This window comes from Hypomesus transpacificus, chromosome 19, assembly GCF_021917145.1.
Source record: "Hypomesus transpacificus isolate Combined female chromosome 19, fHypTra1, whole genome shotgun sequence".
Classification (NCBI taxonomy): domain Eukaryota; kingdom Metazoa; phylum Chordata; class Actinopteri; order Osmeriformes; family Osmeridae; genus Hypomesus; species Hypomesus transpacificus.
This window is the reverse complement of record NC_061078.1, coordinates 13,260,582-13,281,166: the sequence shown is the minus strand read 5'-3', so window position 1 is coordinate 13,281,166 and position 20,585 is coordinate 13,260,582. Positions and strand designations below refer to the sequence as shown.

General features: G+C 46.9%; 1 protein-coding gene across 3 annotated transcripts; it reads left to right on the top strand.

Annotated features, from left to right (window-relative positions):
* The first annotated feature begins 2,675 nt into the window (after positions 1-2,675).
* Positions 2,676-16,862, top strand: trim66 (tripartite motif containing 66). Of its 3 annotated transcripts, none has more exons than XM_047042619.1 (17): positions 2,676-2,820; positions 3,728-4,016; positions 5,979-6,108; positions 6,447-6,563; positions 6,796-6,910; positions 7,385-7,531; positions 7,958-8,075; positions 8,192-8,970; positions 10,668-10,970; positions 11,750-11,894; positions 12,064-12,148; positions 12,615-12,804; positions 13,233-14,311; positions 14,513-14,648; positions 14,834-14,908; positions 15,059-15,211; positions 15,528-16,862. In XM_047042619.1, the coding sequence occupies exons 1-17, from the start codon at positions 2,812-2,814 to the stop codon at positions 15,762-15,764; spliced, it is 4,107 nt and encodes a 1,368-aa protein (XP_046898575.1). In that variant the 5' UTR covers positions 2,676-2,811; the 3' UTR covers positions 15,765-16,862. The 3 variants fall into 3 exon arrangements, with proteins under 3 accessions (XP_046898575.1, XP_046898576.1, XP_046898577.1); XM_047042620.1 differs by having other exon boundaries at positions 10,668-10,952; positions 15,528-16,861; XM_047042621.1 differs by lacking the exon at positions 10,668-10,970.
* Positions 16,863-20,585: the final 3,723 nt, after the last annotated feature.

The window sequence follows — 20,585 nt, the reverse complement described above, 5'->3', positions numbered from 1 at the left end:
AATGAATGAAGCAGACTTTAGGTGCGGCTCTTTGGAGTGAGCCTTTTATATCATCATTACGGATAGTAGGCCTACTTTAATAGTGAAACTATGCAATCCAATAACAGTTAAAGATACCATGCATTTTGAATGACATTTTGATTGCCTCAGAGAATGCGTCAATAAACTGCAGCTCCACAATTTTCCTATCCAATTTTAAAATCAGAGATTCACCTGCTTCTCGTCAGGCAGTATGAAATAATTCATTGGGATATTTCCACATTTTGCATCCTTTTTGGGCTTAACTTATTTCCTTGAAATATTGAAGGTTTAGAATAATTAACAAACAAACATAACATGTTTCAGTATCAAATAAACTGTTGGGAATTATGTTTTACATAGAATACAATTTGTTATATGTTATGTTGTCAGTGTCATTGTCAGTTTTTGGAGCCAATTGTGAATACAATCATATCCAAAACGTTAGTTTGAGATCCTGGATATGTGGTGCTGTTGCACAGCATCATTTGTTTGAGTTTTAGTGGGAAAGAATTCTCAATATTTCCTTGCAATACATTTGGAATGAGGACTGTCCACTGCACAAGACTATCTGTGTATGTTTGCTATTGTTGTGGTTGTCTGGAGAGATACGGCCGTCAGGCCCAGGATGGAGGTGTTGTTTGGAAACCCAGTGGCTCTGCTAGCCCTGCTCCTAATCTGTTACAGAGGGAGTGGTGCATACCTCTCCTGTAACAGGAAACACAACAAAACTTTGCACTGTGTCTCACACACGATCTACTCAGTTATTAGATGCCGTAGTTGTATCATTTTGTCATTTTGAATCAACTGAAAAGTTGTATTTGTCCAGAAAGTTCTGTCCCAGGATAGTGGTGATGTCTGTACACAAGCAGACGTGGTACAGCACAGCCACAAAGCCTCATCCCAAGGTCCACTTGAGTACCTTCAGTCATGAGAGTGCTCACATGGTCTAAATTATGCATACCTTTTATGTTTTTTTGATATGCTATTATCATTTATTCAATGCGGATTATATTTGTGTCTCCAGACAGGTTCTTGGGAAAACTTAGTTGTTCTTATACATTCCTATAGGAGGAGAGTGAAGATAATTAGCAATGTGATGAATATGAATAAACGGTAGCTAGGTAAGAATGGAGCACCACTTTGTGGTGGAGGATAATCCTGCTTTCTGCAGAAGGAGAAGGTCCAGACCCCCATCGTCACCTCAGACTTAATGGATGTTACAGAGGTGTCCTTTCAGGGGAGATAGCACCAGTGGAGTTTCTATTATTGTGACATCTCTTGAGATGCCAGGTTCTCGGGCTGCGTTTCATCCTGCGCCTGCCTCACTTAGCGGGGCAGGAGAGCTGGCCGACCCTGGCAGAGGTAAGCGCTGGAGCTGAATCCTTTTTGGTTTAAAAGCTAAATAGGGATGGGAAGGGGGAGCTGTATGAGAGCCCGGGTTTCAAATGTTAGAGAGCTGACGGAACAAGAGGCGGGGTCAGCTAGGTTTGACTAATTGTGTTTTAAGTGGGTCTTTGAGCACACAATAGGGAGTGGGATGGTTCTGAGCTCCCCTGTGATGCGCCCAAGGATGAGAAAGTTGTCAGATTTGTAGGTCAGGCTGCAGGGGTTGTTGTTAGGCAGATTTGTTCGCAGCAGTGACTCAATTTGGGCTCTGCCCAGGTCTGTGTTTTTAGCCTCCGGGGCGGTTTGGTTTCACTCTCCACCACAATATTTGTCACACTTCGGCAAGGTTCACCTCCTTCCTCCTCATATAGTATTTCTTCATGTATTTTAAGAGCATAGTCATATAATTCTTACATGTACCAAACATATTTTTGATTTCCATCAATAAAGTTATGATGATTTGTTTCCCTCCGGTGTGAGCAGTCCCTTCTCCTCAGAAGCACTGTGATAAGATCTTAATTGATTTCACAGTGTCAGAGGGAATAGCAGGATTGTATCCTAGTCTCATCTGGAGCTCATCAGAGCCTGACCCGGTTTTGGCGTGCTACGTTAGCACACCATGCTCCACTGGGACCTGTCCCCTCCTTGTGCTGATACAGGGATGTGGAAGAAGAGCACAGGGAGGCAGCACAGCCCGGAATGGCAGAACACAGCACGGCTCAGCATGGCCTGGCCTGGCAGAGTCCAGATCATTCTATTCCAGTACAGTACAGTACAGTACAGTACAGTACAGTACAGTACAGTACAGTACAGTACAGCCCAGCTTGGCATGGCATGGCATGGTCCAGTCCAGTCCAGTATAGTCCAGCCCAGCCCATTAAAGCCCAACCCACTTTTCTCCTGTTTTCAGTGATTCCACCCTTCCAGCATTGTAGGTCATACAGCCTCTCCTTGTATTTTGGGAAGGGCTTCCGGGGATATTTCGCCCTAGAAAAAAATAATTATCGTATCTCCCTAATTCCCAATTATTATGCACAGGCTTATTTAAGAAAAAGGATTATGTTTTTCGTCCTTCGGTGTGGGTAGTGGAGAGCATGTGGAGTAGAGGAGGAATTTGAAAGTGACACTCCCCTCCTGTTGTTCAGAGAGAAGTCCTACACATGGATGAACCAGGAGAGGAGGGAGCACATCACAACACGCCTGTCATGTAAGTCATCTCCTCTGGGGGCCACACATGCCACTTCCTGCTTTAGGTAGAAACGCTGGCGTGTGTGCGTGTGTGTGTGTTCTGAACTGCCGCGAGCGCTAGTCAGGCTAGGCTGTCCTCTCGTCCCCACAGAGAAAGCAGCTCTGCTGGGTACCCGCTCCGACGCTCACCAGAACACCGGCTCTACTGCCACCGACATGGAGAAGGTAAGATGCGCTTTCAAACGTTCTCGAAGGGTTCTGCCGAGGTTCTTTGCACGTTTCTCTGGCACTGCTGGGAAGGGGATTCGTTTATTACCTTCAGATATTCAGTTGGAGTGTTTTGCAAGGACGCTCAGGTAACTGAGCAGGATGAAAGAATCTGTGCACAGTAGGTGTTTTATTATTAGTTCTAGTAAGGCTCAGGGTATTTACAGTCTCTCAGCTCTGCATGGCTTGGTATGTTGCTTGGTAAGTTTGTTTCCTCATTTCTCCATGCAGAAATGTAAGACTTGTGACTGGCTGAACTGTCAAGGTTTGATAGAATGTTTCCCATCCTTCGTTTAAAGATAATTTGACACACAGTATAGCGATTCATTATGGCTTTCAGGGATGCTGCTGTGTTGCAATTAAAAGTGCTGCTTTAAAAGGGACTTTCAGACATGTTTCAGCTCATTAGAAAGTGCATTCCATTCTGTTGTTCTTAAAGCTGCCCTGAAAGAGGATTGTAAAGGAATAATGACTGTAAGCAGAGTTTTAACTGGGGTTTAGATTCATGTTGAGTAACTTGATCTGATTCATCTGACAGTCTTCGTAACGGAATTCAACAGAGTGTGTGAGCATTGACGGAGACACTTCTCTGAAGGGGTGTGATTTGTCATTCAAAGTACTAAGAGAAAACACAAATGCGTGTTGATGACAAATGACTTATGTCTCCACATGTTTGGATCAATTGGTCCCACTGGGTGTGGGAGAGTCTGTGCCTTTGTGTGTTTGTTTGTGCTCGCTTGTGTGTGTCCTTGCATGTGTAATAGGTGTCTGTGTGTGGGTGCACGTGTGTGTACAGCCTGTCTGTGTTTAGCATGTGTGTGTGTGTGTGTGTTCATAGTGTTGCTCTTGTCTCTGTATTTTGCAGCGTTGCTCAGAGTGCCCTGAGCCCAGGCTTGCCCAGAGTCTGTGCACCTTCTGCAACAAGTGGCTCTGCTACCAATGCACAGACATGCACCAGCACCAGAGAGGCACATCCCAGTGTCCAGACCTCCACCCTCACCCAACACGACCCATGCCCGCCCCCCAGTGTCCAGACCTCCACCCTCACCCAACACGACCCATGCCCGCCCCCCAGTGTCCAGGCCCCGACCTCCACCAGAGGGGCCCCAGCTCCCAGCCCCCACCTGATCCAGGGGAGCACCACTCTCCGCCAGGTACCCCTTCCCTGTCTCCAGGGTGCTTGGTTTCCATGTCTTGTGTGTTTGTTTTTTAATCAGATCTCCGTAAGAGGAACGGGAATGAATTATGCATGGCTGTAATGATTCTTGGTATGGTTCCTGCACATCCTTTTATTTTATTACTGCTCCTTTTATCATGTGGCCCAGTTTCTGAGAGTGGTACTGGCAGAGTAATATAAGATTATATTTTTTTTTTTTTGAGGAATGGTACGATTTTAGTACACGCTTAAAATTCATATTGCTCATAAAGAAATGACTCCTTTGCAAATCTAGCTGGATCAGATCGCGAGTCGGATATCGTGTGTGTTTATTATTGTGTGTCGGTGAACACAGCAGACTGAGAGAGGCGGTGTGGTTGACAACAGCCGAACTAAAGGCAGGATGTGGTCAATCAGCTCAGCTCAGAGACTTAACTCAGCTGTGTAGCACCGGGCCCCGTCTGAAGAACACAGCCTGTGTGAGCAAAGGGCTCTCAGGAGAGAGGTGTCCAGCAGAGAACAGCACGGCTGTGTTCACTAGCCTTACCCGGCGGGGAGTTGAATCATGTGTTATTGGACTGTAATGCGGCCGCCTGTTCATTAGTGGTGAAGTCGGTCTTTGCATTCGAGGCATTGCGTCATCAGAGTTAAAAACGAGTTTACTTATGTGCGTGTCAGCCTGACAATAGGTAGTTAACAGGAGTGTGTTGTGTGTGTGTGTGTGTGTGGGGGGGGGGGGGGTAGTTGCAAACTCTCAACACCGTGGTTCTGTGGTTGGTTTCTTCGCTTCTCAAGCTGCAACCTCCACCGGTTTCCTGCTCTCTTTACTGTGAGAGCTTTGCATCCAGTCTAAATATAGAACAAACAAACTCCACACATCTCAGTCAGGCCTGACCCTTGTTAATAGCAGATCTTCCTCTGAGTGCATGCAGTCACGACACAACCACTGAGGATGAGGAGGAGGAGACTGGGGGGTCAATACCAAAACAATAATGATGGGGTTATGAGGATCAACAATTACCTTTGTTCACAAGGCTCACACCATGTTCTGCATCATAACGACGCATGATCTGACTTCAGGCTTTTTATGTGCATGGGGCAGGAACTGTTAACAAACAGAGAATCGATACTCCAATTTTCATGGGGCCGTTTATACATGCACACATGAAAGGGAATGTGTTGCCTGACAATAATATTGCTCCTATCTCAGTGCAGTGGAGACGCTTCTTCTCTTTTCTTTCTTTTTCTTTCTTTCTTTCTTTCTTTCTTTCTTTCTTTCTTTCTTTCTTTCTTTCTTTCTTTCTTTCTTTCTTTCTTTCTTTCTTTCTTTCTTTCTTTCTTTCTTTCTTTCTTTCTTTCTTTCTTTCTTTCTTTCTTCAAAAGCCAGTCAGGCTCGGCCGGTAATCTAGACTGACACTGGTCTTGCAGACCCACAAATCTGGTGTTGATCAAAGATCAGTGCTGCCCCGCTTCTATCTGCTAATCCGGGAGAAAAATGAGACCCTCATAAGCTCCTGCAAGATTTGCAAGATTTCAAGGGTGTCATGTTCTCCACCCTAAAATAGATGTTAATGAAGATAATGCTGTCTGACTCAGGGAGATATCAGATACACTGTATCCATCCACAACTAAAGCCGAGATGTTTGGTATTCAATGTAATTGCGTGATAAAAACTCAGTAACCAAGTTACTTCACGTTTTAATCAGCTATGCTTTTGTGTCCTTGGTTACCACACCTTTACGTCTGAGTGTGAATTGAAAGTCATGCCTTTAGTCACAATTAATGTTCAGTGTCTTTTTCCCACCTCCTTTTGTTTCTTTTTCACACCCCCTCCCTCTCTCTCTCTCTCTCTCTCTCTCTCTCTCTCTCTCTCTCTCTCTCTCCCTCTCTCCCTCTCTCCCTCTCTCCCTCTTCCCCTCTCTCCCTCCCTCTCTCCCTCCCCTGCTCTTTCTCCATTTAGGGTCTGGCTCCTGTCCTCGCTCCCTCCTCATGTGCCCATCTCACAGACAGGAGCCCTTGGAATTGTTCTGTGAGTCGTGTGACCTTCTGTGCTGCAGCAGCTGTCACCTGTCCTCTCACAAGAACCACAGGTCAGTCCTCCGACACGACACAAGGGCACTGAGGAGACGGGGTAGCTGTGGGTCCAGCCCTCCTGCTCCCAGACACACACTGTGGATGCACTGCGCCTTCTGCACATCCCTGGCCTGCCTCATTCCTATTCAGAGCATATGCTATTGTTTCCCCGTGATGTTCCGGAACAGTTGTTCCGAGCTAAAGTCAGTACTTCCCATGGAGATGATTTTTAATGACGATGCACTGTCTGACTTGTTGACTTCCTATTTACTTGTTTACTTACTAAAGTATGCTGACGTGTTCACTGTGGTGTTCATCGGCATGACCTGACTCTGTTTGTTCTGGGTGTGCCAAGGTTGGTGCATGTTGGGAAGGCCTTGCAGGACCAGCAGTGGCTGTTTGAGAGTCTGATGGCCCAGGTGGAAGAGAGGAGAGCTGCAGTCGAGAACTCAGCCAAGCAGATCGAGGACAGGTGAGCTGAGGAGGCTTTGAGACGTCAGCAGGTGCTGATTTGAATGACTTGTCATACACAAGGATCAAAGAGGCATTTTTCTAATGATGTATGTGGCTCCGCTGTGGCCATAGCACTGTAGCTTTTTCCGCTTCCCAAATGAAATGAATCCATTGTACATCCAAATCTCAGCTGTTTTGATCTCTCTGTCAGCATTCAGATTGTCATTTTCTGTCTCTCCTCCTATTCACAGGCTGCACAGTGTAAAGATCACTCAGAGGAAGGCAGAGAACCAGATTAAAATGGCAAAGATGATTATGATGAATGAGCTGAACAAACGGGCCAACCTATTAATAGAGCAACTAGAGGTAATTATTTCCCCTCTTTCTTTCCTTCTTTCTCTCCTTCTTTCTTTCTTTTTTATTGTCTCATTGTCTCTCCCTTGCTCTCTTTTTCATGTTCCTTCTTCTGTGTCTCTCTCTCTCTCTCTCTCTCTCTCTCTCTCTCTCTCTCTCTCTCTCTCTCTCTCTCTCTCTCTCTCTCTCTCTCTCTCTCTCTCTCTCTGAGAATGTTTCCTGGGGTATTCATCTCCAGTGTGTAGCTGACCATGAATGTACACGCTCCGAGTCAGGGAGTGCTCCAAACATGATCTAATCAGGCCTGAAAGCAAGCGATGGAGAAGCAATAATGACCTGTCACAAGCACTCAGGGCCAGATCCCGAGCAATGAAATCTGGGAAATAAACGAGCCATTGATTAGCCCTCTATCCATCCACGACTTGGCATGCCGGCAATTACCCAGACCCATGTGCATGTTTCTGTCTCCCCGCTCCCCCTGAGCAGAAGGTCTCGGAAGACTTCCAGCGGCGTCTGGAGGACCAACTGCAGGGGGCGATAGAGATGTGCGGCCAGCTGGATCACGTGCAGAACTTTGTAACCTGGGCAACGGCTCACCACCGCAGGAACCCCCTGCTCTTCAGCAGAGAGCTGGTAGGCCGGTGGGGGGGGGGGGGGCGAGGGGGGTCAGCCTCTAAAAATAGACCGCTGCCTGTGGAGAAATGAGACAGGGGAAAGAGAGATTGTGGCTGTAATGATCACTTGATGATATTAAATGCTTAATGATTGTATATTGTTGTGAGTGGCCGCTTGAGTTGGACCTTTAGAGGCAGTCACACCAGAGGCCTTTACATTACATTTAGTCATTTAACAGAAGCTCTTATCCAGAGCGACTTACAGTAAGTACAGGGACATTCCCCCGAGGCAAGTAGGGTGAAGTGCCTTGCCCCAAGGACACAACGACAATTGGCACGGCCGGGAATCAAACCGACAACCTTCTGATTACTGTAATAGCCCGATTCCCTAACCGCTCAGCAATCTGACCCCTGACCCTCTTTATTTGATTCTTTCTTCTTCCAGATCTCTCTTCAGATGCAGCGCCTGTTGGAGCCCACACATCACCCAGACGCCTGGGTCCCTGTCAAGATCAAGTTCAACTGGGATGCCAGCTACTGGACCAAGCAGATGTCATCGTTAGGTGACCATATTCAGCAGATCAATGACAAACATTGATAAATGGGTGAAATGCGTTATTTGAGAAGTCGAGCTCCACTGTGCTCTTTTTGACATCAAGTGTCTCTTTTCGCCGCGTAGGTCAGCTGTCCGTGGAGGGAGGCAGTCACTCCTACTCTGAGGGTGTGGCCTGTCCCAGTATTCTTAGGCCTCAGCCTATCACCTGCATGGCCCTGCCCCCTGTGTGTCGTAGTGGGCGTGACCAGGGCTGTGCCTACCAGGCCTGTTACCAGCCCCAGATGTGCTGCCTCCACTGCCTCCCCCCCCAGCCTGCCCTGCAGCCGGAGAAACCCCAGCGAGAAGCCGGCCTCTACCCTGCCAGGTGTGCCCAGTCCACCCTCAGCAGCCCCCCGCTGCTCCAGAGGTGCTGGGGTCCTGACAGCCCACCATCCATGCCTCCCTCCTCGCTGCAGTGCCCCCCTCCATCGGCTGCATCCCCTCCCTCGACCGCCGAGCCTGCAGCTCAGCTCAGCTCCAGGAATGTCTCCCCGGCCCCGTCCCCTTCCACTGTGCCGCAGTCGGACTCCCCCCAGCCTTTGACGGAGCATCCCCCAGACCGCCAGGCCCACACCCGGGTTCAAACCCAGCCCAAGACTCAGGCATCTGCAGAGGGCACCAGGGAGGTTCAGGCCGAGAAAGCCAGCAGAGGCGAGCTCCACAGCCTGCCAGCAGGCGGGGATAGAGAGCTGATGGTGGAGGAGAACCAGGAGGAGAGCAGGGAGCCGGCAGCTGGACTCCCAGGGCTGGGAAGAGAGCTGGGGGACCAGACTCCCCCAGAGAGACAGCAGGCTGGGCTGCAGGAGCCCAGACCTCCACAGCAGCCCAGAGACTACAGGACACACCTGGAGAGAGATGGCAGGGTGAGTCTACCAGCTGACCCCCAGCTGTGTCTCCCATTCCCCACTGTAAGAGAATGTCTTTGACAGCGTTATGGATTTTCCTCGAGCGTTTCTTAATCAGCGAAGACGTGTTTCTGCTTGTTTGACCTTTGATCCGTCCTACACGTCCCTCCGAATATCTTCCCTTTGGTTTCACATGCGTTAGAACGTTTCTGGTGTCATAAACCTTATCATCAACATTCATATGGGGCGTTAGAGGCGTTAGACCACAAGGTGCTGTTAACACACAAACACACACACACGCACACACACACATGCACCGTTTTTTCACCCTTGCTCTGGGAGACAGACAGTCGCTCCTTTATAAATCAACATACATGGGATATTGAAAGATGGCTGGCATTATCTCTGTTTATGCCGAAATGATCAGTCACAGCAGTTGACAGCTCCTCTAAGAAACAGATGGTGCAAAAGAAAACTGATTGGCTTCCATATGAAGGGCGGCTGATGGAACAGAAAGAGCTCCACCAACACAATCAGAGCCCACACTACTTTGTATGATGAAAACCTCGACAAGGAGGAGCGCTAAAAAAAGAGACAGCACTGTTTATTATTAGTGCTCTTGATGTCAGTACTTTGAGCAACCGAATAATCACCCATCAAAAAGTACTCCTGGAGCATGATCACAACACATGAAGACAAATGATTTGCACGTTTTCCCAGTCACACTGTGTGAAAGCGAGCGGAGAAAAAGCACCGGGATGTAGCTGCATGTGTACTTAACCTGGTATTAATGAGACACTCAGGGAATTGTGGGAGCTGGCAGTTTGATTTCTGGGCTGCGTCCCTCTCTCCGAGATCCTCCTGTCGTCGTCCCCCCCTCTGCCCTCGTTTCCAAGAGGGAGATTATGGTCCTTTTCTCCACATTTAGACTGTTCTATACCTCTCCTTAGGGGCACGGAGCAGGTAAGTGTTCTAATCGCCTGGTAATTATGAGCACATGCTCCGTGTCAGATGGTCTGAATCTGGCACGGCGTGTGGTGCACTTCGGGAAGGAGAGAGAGTTAGAAAGGAAGGGCTGCGTGCGGGAGGGGAGGAGAGGTGAGGCAGTGGGAGGGGGAGCTGAAAACACACAGAATGCGGCTGATTTCAGGTGTGTGGCCGACAGGCGTGCAGCCAGCGACATAGTTGCTTGGGTCTGTTCTGCAGAGAACTTCTCGCATCAATGAAATGATGAGGAGGAGGGAAAGGACAGAAAAGGATTGTGTGTGTGTGTGTGTGTGTGTGTGAGAGAAAGAGAGAGAGAGAAACCTAATCTGTAATGTGCTAGTGCTGCGTATTCAAAGCAACCCACCTCGCACCCTGACAGAGGATTTGCATACAGTAATTGGTGTTGTAACTAACTCTTTGGTTATCGGCAGAGTGACGGTGTATTGGTTGGTGTGTGGTTGTGTGTGGGCTGCAGCTCAACGGTCTTTGTGCCGTGTTGGGTTTGAATCTGATGCACCAAGGATCCTAACCGGCAGCTACCTCCTCGGCGAATGTGGGTTTGGATACTCAAGGTTATTCTTGAGCACTTCTCACACTGTCGTCTCCCCTGTTGCTATGGCATGTGTCGTCGCGTCTACTGCTTGTATTGAGTGACACCGCTGAATTCTTGGCTAAACCTCGGCAGTGGAGCCGAGACTCAGAGAGCGGATGTGTTTGTGTTCTGACAGAGATCCACCTCACTGGAGATGTCAGTGCTGATGGCCCATGGCTCTGGGGATAACATGCAGAGCAGACCAGGATCCAGCCCCAGCCCCGGCCCTAGCCTCGGCCCCAGCCCCGGCCCCAGCCTCAGCCCCAGCCTCAGCTTGGTGTGTGGGAAGAGGAAGATCCGCTCCCAGAGCACCCCGGCAGATCTGTCAGGCCGCTCCAGCACCCTCTCCACAGACAGGCCTCCGGGGTCCACCCACGGCCCGCGAACGTCAACAGCAGATCGGGCACGCCTGTCGGACCAGGTACTCCCTTTCATGACGGTATGGCCCTGCTCACACAGGAACGGAGCCTGTTGGCATGGAGACTGTCACTTTAACCAATGCCGAACCTGAAACTCTGCAGTCTGTCTACATACAGCGACCACTTGCAGACATGCTATTATTTACATGTCAGCCTCTTTACACAGTAATGCTGAGAGCCTTTTAGAGAGACTACCATTGCAATGCAATTACAGCCCCATTAGAGCAGGTACTGCACTATACAGCCCCGACGGTTCGCCCACAACGACAGAACGCGAGCTCGTAAAAGGAAATCCGCAGAGCTGTATCTAATACAATATGTCAGATAAAAGTGCATTCAAACTGTGGCTTGAGAAGTTTTGCATTGCATTTCATCAGAGCCCATTGGAGTGGCGCTGAGCAAAGGGGTTGGCTCTGAATCATAGCACGTTGGTTTAGTTATCCACATGGCAGGGGAAAAGCTTCGCCCAGGGTAAAGTCACTGACTAAAGGCAGAGCTGATGCACGGTGTCTGTTACACTCCAGAGAACACATTCAGCTCAGCTGCCAGCTTTGCTGCGTAAAATCAGTCTCAATAGTTGTTGACAGATTGATAGTTTTTTTGTTGTTGTTTTTTTACCTTTCCTTTCCCCTGCATTCCAACTGTATTACCTTGTTGGATGAATTAATCCTTTTATCAGTTACATACTGTTTGTACGATGCCTGGAACCAACGTGTTGTTTCTGTCTCCAGCTAGTTTGGTAAGCTTAGTGATCTTGAGTTGCTGTGTGGCTGATGGGCTGTCTTGTTCACTGTCTCAGTTTGGGTACGGGGACCCCCGACCAAGTAGGGTGTCTGATGGAGTGATCCGCTCTGTTGGCAAGGAAACGGGCCGAGCCCCGCCCCTCTCCAGAGGCCAGCCTCCCCTGCGTCTGTCCCCTCTGACCTCCTACAAGACGGAGCCAGGTATTGGACAGCAATGCTGTATTAAACCATTGTTCTTAATAGACCCTTCAATATGGAGTTATTCCTGTCGTTGATGGGGGATAGTATTTACAGACACAAAGAATCTGTCTTCCTTTATTATGTAGCTGACTTGAACAAGTTCATCTTCTCTGTTTCTTCTCTTCATCAGATAATGTGTATGCCTATGCCAATGAAGAGACCGGATATGAGATCAAAGAAAAATACAGGATATCAAGGAGAAGCCTAGATAGCAGGTACGTTCGGCATAACACTACTGACCTCTCACTCATCAAGCTGACATGACAAAGCTAGATATGAGCCCCTCTGTCCTGTTGGTTTACCTCAGAAGTAAGGCCCTCTATACTGTTGGTTTACCTCTGAAGTGAAGCCCTCTATACTGTTGGTTTACCTCAGAAGTGAGGCCCTCTATACTGTTGGTTTACCTCAGAAGTGAGCCCCTCTATCCTGTTGGTTTACCTCAGAAGTGAGGACCTCTATCCTGTTGGTTTACCTCAGAAGTGAGCCCCTCTGTCCTGTTGGTTTACCTCAGAAGTGAGCCCCTCTGTCCTGTTGGTTTACCTCAGAAGTGAGCCCCTCTGTCCTGTTGGTTTACCTCAGAAGTGAGGCCCTCTATCCCGTTGGTTTACCTCAGAAGTGAGGCCCTCTATCCTGTTGGTTTACCTCAGAAGTGAGGCCCTCTATCCCGTTGGTTTACCTCAGAAGTGAGCAGGAAGCCCCGAGGGATTCTGGGAGCCCGAAGGTTCCGGTAGTGTGCTTGGAACGGCTCAAAGTCCTGGTGTCACGACTCCCACCACAGGGGCGGCGCCAGAGTGACCCTCTCCCTGCTAGTGGGATGGATAGTAGTGGGCCTGCCCTGGCTCCGAGGGCGTGGAGGGAACGCCTGGCCCAGGTAAGCCTCAGTGTGTTTCTGTTGAAGTCTCCTCTTAGAAAAAAATTGATGTTGAACCCAGCAGGCAAGGGATCAGTGGTAGAGATTGAGATTTTAGTTGAGGATGACAAGCTTTTTCAGATGCCATCTTGAAGTCCTTAAGGAGTCAGCACCGGTGCAAATCAGTGAAATGGTTTAGTGGTTAGCAGGTCTTGTAAATACAACTCCCAAATCAAGATAAAACATTAAAATGAAGACATTTGGGAAGAGATAAGGTAAGCTGAGTGGATAAGCTGCTGGGAAAAAATATGTTCACAATATGCTCAATGTGCTTTCTATGAACCCACACCTCATAGAAATGTAACATTTGCTAAATGAATAAACGGCAAAAAATATAAAGTCTGAAGTAAATGATCTAACCTCTTAAGTGTGTCGTTATTTGTCTGCAGGGAATGTCCAAGCGAGGGCCCATGAGGGCTAACCTGTCCCTTTTAACCCCGCCTTACACCCAGAACCACACCCCCAGCCAGCCTCTCACACCCCCAGCCACTGCTGCATCCAGAGACGCTGGGAGACGCAGTCCCACTCATGAACATCCATCAACCCTGTCCACCGATCCTGAACCCTCACCTCCACTGTGCCCCTCTCCTGACCTTGACACAGACTCAGACCCCAGGTCAGTGTCAGAGATTGAAGCAGATTCAGAGCCTGATGCTGAATCGGACCCACAGCCAGAGTCTTCCTCCGAGGCCAACCAGGAGTCCGTGGCTGGGGAGGACCTGGAGGCCGCTGGAGGGTCGGAGGCAGATGGAGACTCTGAAGGAGCTGGGGGCTCAGGGCCCAGTGGAGAATCTGAACCTGTTGAGATGGGAGAGGAGCTGGACGCCGATGTCGAAACAGACGCCGATGCCGAATCTGACCTCCAGCTGGACCCTGATCCTGGTCTCCAGTCTGACCCGCGTCCAGAAACAGACTCCGAGGACATGGAGTCTGACCTGCCCCCGGAGTCACAGAGCTCTCGAGAGGGTGGGCCAGACCTGGAGTCACAGAGCTCTCGAGAGGGTGGGCCAGACCTGGAGTCACAGAGCTCTGCAGAGGGTGGGCCAGACCTGGAGTCACAGAGCTCTCGAGAGGGTGGGCCAGACCTGGAGTCACAGAGCTCTGCAGAGGGTGGGCCAGACCTGGAGTCACAGAGCTCTCGAGAGGGTGGGCCAGACCTGGAGTCACAGAGCTCTGCAGAGGGTGGGCCAGACCTGGAGTCAGACCCAGACTCCTCCACAGCCGATCCAGTCCCACTAGGCTCCGGTCCGGCTCGGAAGTCCCCGATATGTCCAGGCCAGAGGGCCCAGGGTTCAGACCCTGGTTCTGAAGGGGCTGGAGAGGCCCTGCCTGGGGCTGATCCAGAGGAAATGGAGAGTGAGGACTTCTGTGCTGTGTGTCTGATTGGGGGGGACCTGCTGTGCTGTGACCGCTGTCCCAAGGTCTTCCACCTGACCTGCCACGTCCCCTCTCTTCTCAGCTTCCCCACGTGAGCTCCTCCCTCTCTCCTCAGACCCCCCGGGGTCACGCTGTACAGTAAATGCATGCCTTGCTTGTACCTTATGAGCAGTGCTCATCAACAGAAACTACAATTAGGCTTTCTCGTTTGAACTCCCCGATGTTACTTCAGCACAGTGGCCGGGGACAGAGGCTCTGTAGCTGTGCCTAACCCCCTGGATCTCCTCCTCAGGGGCGACTGGATGTGTACGCTGTGCAGAGACATCCAGCAGCCAGAGGTGGAGTATGACTGTGAGAACCAGAGGCTTTCCGGGGAACAGACAGGGAAGGCTGGACAGCAACACGGTCTGAAGGCATCCGACCAGAGAGTAGGTTCTGTTGTGACTGATCCAACTGTTGTCTCTCTTCATCATCTTAGGTTTAGTCTCCATCGATAGTCACGGCCAGTCGGTAATATCAAGCAGGCTGTATTGATTGTAGACAGTGTTACTGTTTCTGGACGCATTGATGGCCTCTGGTGGTAATCAAATCATTGTTGTCTTGCCCTGTGCAGAAATGTGAGAGGCTCACTCTGTTGATCTTCAGCAACATCCTCAGTGCTCCCTTCCACGAGCCAGTTAGTCCGTTGGTAAGTGAATACCCTCTTTGTTTTCTAGAAAACAAGTGCTTTTTCTAGTAGCATTCATTCATATTTTAGAGTTATGTTTTATTCAGGTTTAACGATAGATACTGATCTGGCTAGATTGGTCTGGTAAATGCAGTGATTCTGTTTGCTAAGGCTCGGCACTACTACCAGATCATCAAGCGGCCCATGGACCTGTCTGTGATCCGAGCCAAGCTGAGCAAGGGCAACACCCGTCACTACTACTCCCCAGAGGAGTTTGTAGCCGATGTCACCCTCATGTTCAGGAACTGCGCCAAGTTCAACTATGTAAGGGAGAGAGTCGTACTGCATGTTCATAAATATCATGAATTTGCATCCACCTTCTCACTTCTCAACACTGTGAAGATGTGTGTTGAACTGGAGATTTCTTTTTCGTCCTCTTTCTCACTCCCTCCTTCCTCTATCTCCCCCCCCCCTTTCTCTCTCTTTTTCTCTCTCTTTTTCTCTCTCTTTTTCTCTCTCTTTTTCTCTCTCTTTTTCTCTCTCTTTTTCTCTCTCTTTTTCTCTCTCTTTTTCTCTCTCTCTCTCTCTCTCTCTCTCTCTCTCTCTCTCTCTCTCTCTGTGGCTTGGGGTGCTCCTTCAGCCGGACTCTGAGGTGGCCCAGGCAGGCCGCAGCCTGGAGTCTTTCTTCAGCTCCAAGCTGAGGGAGGTGTATCCTGACAGAGCCTTCCCCGTCGCCGAGGAGGACTCTGACAGTGACGAGTACGACGAGGTGGCCAGAAGCGCTGACGGCGGCTTCCCTTGGCCCGAGAAGAGGGAGCAGGGCCACAGGAAGAGGAAGAGGAGGCACTCTCTCAACTGGAGGAGGCACCACTTCTGATTGGAAGACTGAGGCGACACCAAAACAAGCCTATTCGAAGATGGTATGAATCTTTAGATTATTGCACTGGGGGTTTCCATCTGCCATCTGTTTGGGGAAGCAAAGTGTTTTTATAGGGGATTGTACAGTATGATTTTTCATTTTGTAAAAAACAACTTACACTTACTCTGGTCCTAGATAAGGAATGTGTTAGTATACATGTATTACTATTACAGTTGTCAGACATGTATGCTTTTATGAATTGGATTTCTGGTCTTTGACGAAATGTATTTGTAGATTTTGCCTAAAACTTCCACTATATCTTGCACTTGGGAAGTATAAAATCAATATTGGTAAATGTTACTGGTAAGCCTATTTATACGTTAAACTATATAATATTTTATTTTATATATTTATATTGAGCAAACCATTTTAGTGCCATCAGTAAATACATATTTATCAAATGTATATACATATGTTTTCCTGCCTGTCCCTGTACGGTAACCCCCTGCAGGCTCCTTACTAAATGGTAATAATGTTTTTGACTGAAAGAGGGCGCTCTTTCCTAAGTGCACAAACAGCACACAAGGAAATTGTGAAGTTCATATTGAACAAGGGGACTACAACAGGAGTATTGAAACATGTGTTTATTATGCATAAACAATGCCATTTACTGGATTTATCAAGTTAAATGTGCTGTAAGAATGTTATCATGGTTACATGCTACTTTAGATTTGCATTTGCATATACCCAATGAACTATTTTTTGTTAATGTGATTAAGTTTAGGCAATGCCATTTTTCAGTACCATGGCTGTCTCTCATGCGGGCTTACGTAATATAATTACTTATTTAGTGCCCATACACCATTGCTACTTGTTGTAGCTGAGACATAGTGAATACAGTTTGTACTAATGTAACGTCTTTATTATTTTCAGTTATTATGTAGACTTTGCTGTACATTTCTCTGAATGAAAAATGATTTCTACTGGCTTTACTTCCTGCAAATAATAATAACATATGTGCACTTTGTTTAAAACTCAATTGATGTTTGGCTTAACAACCTGTAATATTTCTTGACTAAAGGTTGATGATATTAATTCCCAATGGTATTTAATTCTTTCATTTTAGATTTATTGGAATGTGGGTCAGCTACTGAAGAAAACACCCTTTCATGAGAAAATTCCAGAACAAAGGATCCTTCTTCATATATTTCTTATTCCTTTTCTCATTTTTATTCTGACCAAAAATAATTATAAGCTCATGGAAACGATAAAAATATGTATTTCATCAGAACAGCCTTTTCATTCAGAATCCTCACGCTGTGGCCTGTGCTGCTGTCTGACAGTATGGAGTATTCAGCATCAGTCAGGGGCCAGATAGTCTGCAGATCAGTCTAGACGGTTGGGGTGCCTGCAGACCTCACAAAGATGCAGAAGAAGGTCAAGACAAGATTTTACCATTTGTCGGTAGAACAAAATATTAAACATACGGTGACATGGAGGGACATGTATATCTTAAGTGGTTTACGGCTCTTTCATCTGTATTTCTTTATTTACAGTGGCAGCCCTGTCCCAAAAAGATAACATGTGCTTTATTACTAAACATTTTATGGAGATAACCTTTAAATGGAGCTGTGATTAATGTCTTTAATTCTCTGTTTGTTTTAGTCTTTTTCATACATATATATACTGTATATATACTGTATATATACTGTAGTCCCTTTTAAGCAAAGTTCTTCTTTATGAGTTATACCATTATTAGTTGGCTAGAACCTTTTAAATCATTCATTTGGAGTGCAATCTTCCATTACACAGTACAGTAGTTGATTCAAGGGGTTCTGCTGTGTTTTGGGTAAAGGGCAATGAATGACTTATGAATCTAGACTGCCTTTGAAAACCGACATCTAGCTTCTTCCGACCCATTCTCTAATTCAATTACCCTTCAATTACGTTTTAGCATTCCTCTCTGAGATCTGTAGGTCAGTAAGGCACAAGGATAACAGACGTGAGTGTTAGTGTTGGACATGACTGAGAGCATGAGTCTTGAGTAAGAGGGGAGCAGTTCTGTGGAGATGTTCTGGGGTGTAGATCAGCAGCTCCATGCCGGGGGAGGAAGCTCTCCAGCCCATTAATGAACTGTCGTCTCTTTTCTGACCCGGGACGAGCTCCGGAAAGCCTTCCACCTGGGGCTTGGACCTTTTAATTCCAAATATTTGAGTTAAACGTCAAGTAGAAAACATTCTGGTGGACGTCTCTGACCTAACTATATTAAATCAACCCTGCTTTTGGGCCAAAGAACATAGGCATTCAGGCCTGTGTGTTTTTAGGGAAGGGAATGTTCTCTTTCAGCTGCCTTCAGTACTTACAGTGAGGCATTTTCCCCTAGGATACAATCAAGGAAGCTATCGTTAATAACAATGTTGTATTGTTGTTCTAATGATAGACGATTCTAGAAAGATCCATGCAGCAACCCTCAATAATACAACACCATCACAACCAAATGCAATTCATTGAGTACATCTTCTCTTAACTTACTTTTGCGTCATCATGATTTATTAAAGTTATTTCATCATAACTTAAACCTTTGCATTTATAATAAAGGAAAAGCAAAAAGGGTCAAATACAGTATAACATCTTAGTTAATGTAAACAGTTTTTTGTAGGGCAGTGAAAGAGGCTCAGTTTGGCCAAAACAAATGTAGTCAAAAGTCCAGAAATCCTATGCCCTAGAAACTAATGAAAAGTGCAAACTAGAAAACTAGTTTGAGCTTGGCACTGACTGAAGGGCATTTATAAGGTGCCTACTTTGGCTCCTCGAAGTAGACCAGCAGTGATTCATTTGTACCAAAAAAATGAAAAGAAAAATACTTTCCTGTGAGATTGGACTGGCACAGGAGTGAATTCCATGCAACAGCATGCATTTACAGTTCTCTATTGATGAAAGACACCAACTCGAGCTGCTTAATGCCATCCCAAAAATGATATCATCTTTCTATTTCTGTGAGAGGGTGAAAGAGAAAGTGAGAAAAAAGGAAAGACAGAGGGGGGAGGAAGAGAGATAGAGAAAGTGAGACAGAAAAGGGGAGAGAAAGTGAGATAGAGAGAGGTGGAAGAAGAGAGAAGACGGAAAAACAACAGCACATAAAGAAATCATTTCTCTCCTGTTTTTCTGTCAGTCTTGCAGCCTCTCTGGTTCAACTCTACAGGCAGGGGCCTGATGAATCTCAAACCAGATCAAAGTGAGGTCTTGGAGGATTCCCTCAATACCTGCAGGATTAAGATACTGATTGTCTGCCTGAGTATTCTAGGGGAAACTAAGCTCCCAAGAGGCCGTCCTGAAGACAGAGGCCTCTTTACCCGGGAGAGGCTGTTGCCCCTGTCTCATACCCCAAGCACACATCATTTCTTCATGGCCACAGTAAGGGTCATGGTTTTCAGAAGAAAAGTCTAATCTTTCTTTTATCCATTTCTTTGCCATAAAAAAAGTTGATTACTGCTCAACTTTGGGAGAGCAGTTCATTAAAGCTCCATACCGTAGGATCAACCTCCTCGCAGTTTGGCATTTGGATGCCTGTTTCTGATTAACCACACAATGGGAGCAGGGGTAGTTCTTAATGGGTAAATTGTTTTCTGGAAGGCAACATGCTTTAAAAGAGAGTCCATGGCCAATTAGTGGTGAGGGTTTTGCATGTGCTGTATTTGGAATGTATTGTGGAATAATGAAATGACCCACACTAAAAGACTAAGGGACAGTCTAAAAACAGGTCTCTCTGTAGCTGAGTCTGCCATCGTGGATCCCCTATGTTTCTTCCGAATAACAATTCAATATTATACATTTTAGAAATCGCATTGAACTGAACTTGAACTTTTTTTGACACTTTTGTGTCCCATCATTGCTTCAACAAAGTCCATTGACCGTTTATTAATTCTGTTTATTCAGTTGGCAAATGTGCTGCATGGTCATAGAGGCACATTTTGGTTCTTGAAAGAGACTTGCGACCTCTCAGTCAGCAGACCTCAAATGAAACATAACAGGATAATAGTGGGACACCTCTGTGAACTTTAGTGAACAATGAAGGGCTAGACAAGGGAAAAACACTGCGTAGAGAGGAGAGAAATGAAAGGACTAGTGAAGCAGTCCATGAAATTGAAGTTTAGGTGATTGAATGGCTTTCTTCGTTCTTTGCAGGAGGGTTGGGGGTGGGGGGTAAAATTGATTGTGGTACCTCTCCTTCAAACGCACTGAACCCTGCATTCAAACCATGCCTCATACTTTTGGACATATGTTGGCATTTAATGCTTTGGAGTTGGAGCTTAGTCTTCAGCCATGGTAATTAGGAGATATCCGTGGTATTAACCGACTGTGAGCGCTCTAAAGCCCAGTCCATCTCCATAGATCTGCTGAGGTTCAGCTGTTTCAGTCATGATAGACTATTAGACACTCAGTGGTAAAATACAAACCATGGTTTCGTACAGCATATATATTTTATTCTCTATTCTGTAGTAACGTTTTAGATGTAGAGTCTGTAATGGTATGGTCAAATACATACTTATTCATGTAAGTAATGTCCATTGTCCATTGAAATCATGAAAAGAATCAAAGTTTTATCTGAGAAACACATCACAGTCCAACAGCTGTCCAATGTTATATCTCCCAATGACGACTATCATATCATAACTTAACTTAATTAAACCAATGCAAAATAGCAAGATATAAAGGATGATCTGCTACAAGTTGGGGGTGAACTTGAAACCCAAATTGGCTCTCCTCTGACTGGGTGGGAGGAGAAAAGAAACACTGTGTGCATGTTTTTCCTTTGGCACCATCAGATGTTCAAAGACA

What these genes read in the sequence shown, in the direction of transcription:
- trim66 (XM_047042619.1), top strand. An exon ending in TCCTCTCACAAGAACCACAG is followed by an intron (nt 6,109 to 6,446) that starts GTCAGTCCTCCG and finishes GGGTGTGCCAAG; the next exon opens with GTTGGTGCATGTTGGGAAGG. An exon ending in CAAGCAGATGTCATCGTTAG is followed by an intron (nt 8,076 to 8,191) that starts GTGACCATATTC and finishes TTCGCCGCGTAG; the next exon opens with GTCAGCTGTCCGTGGAGGGA.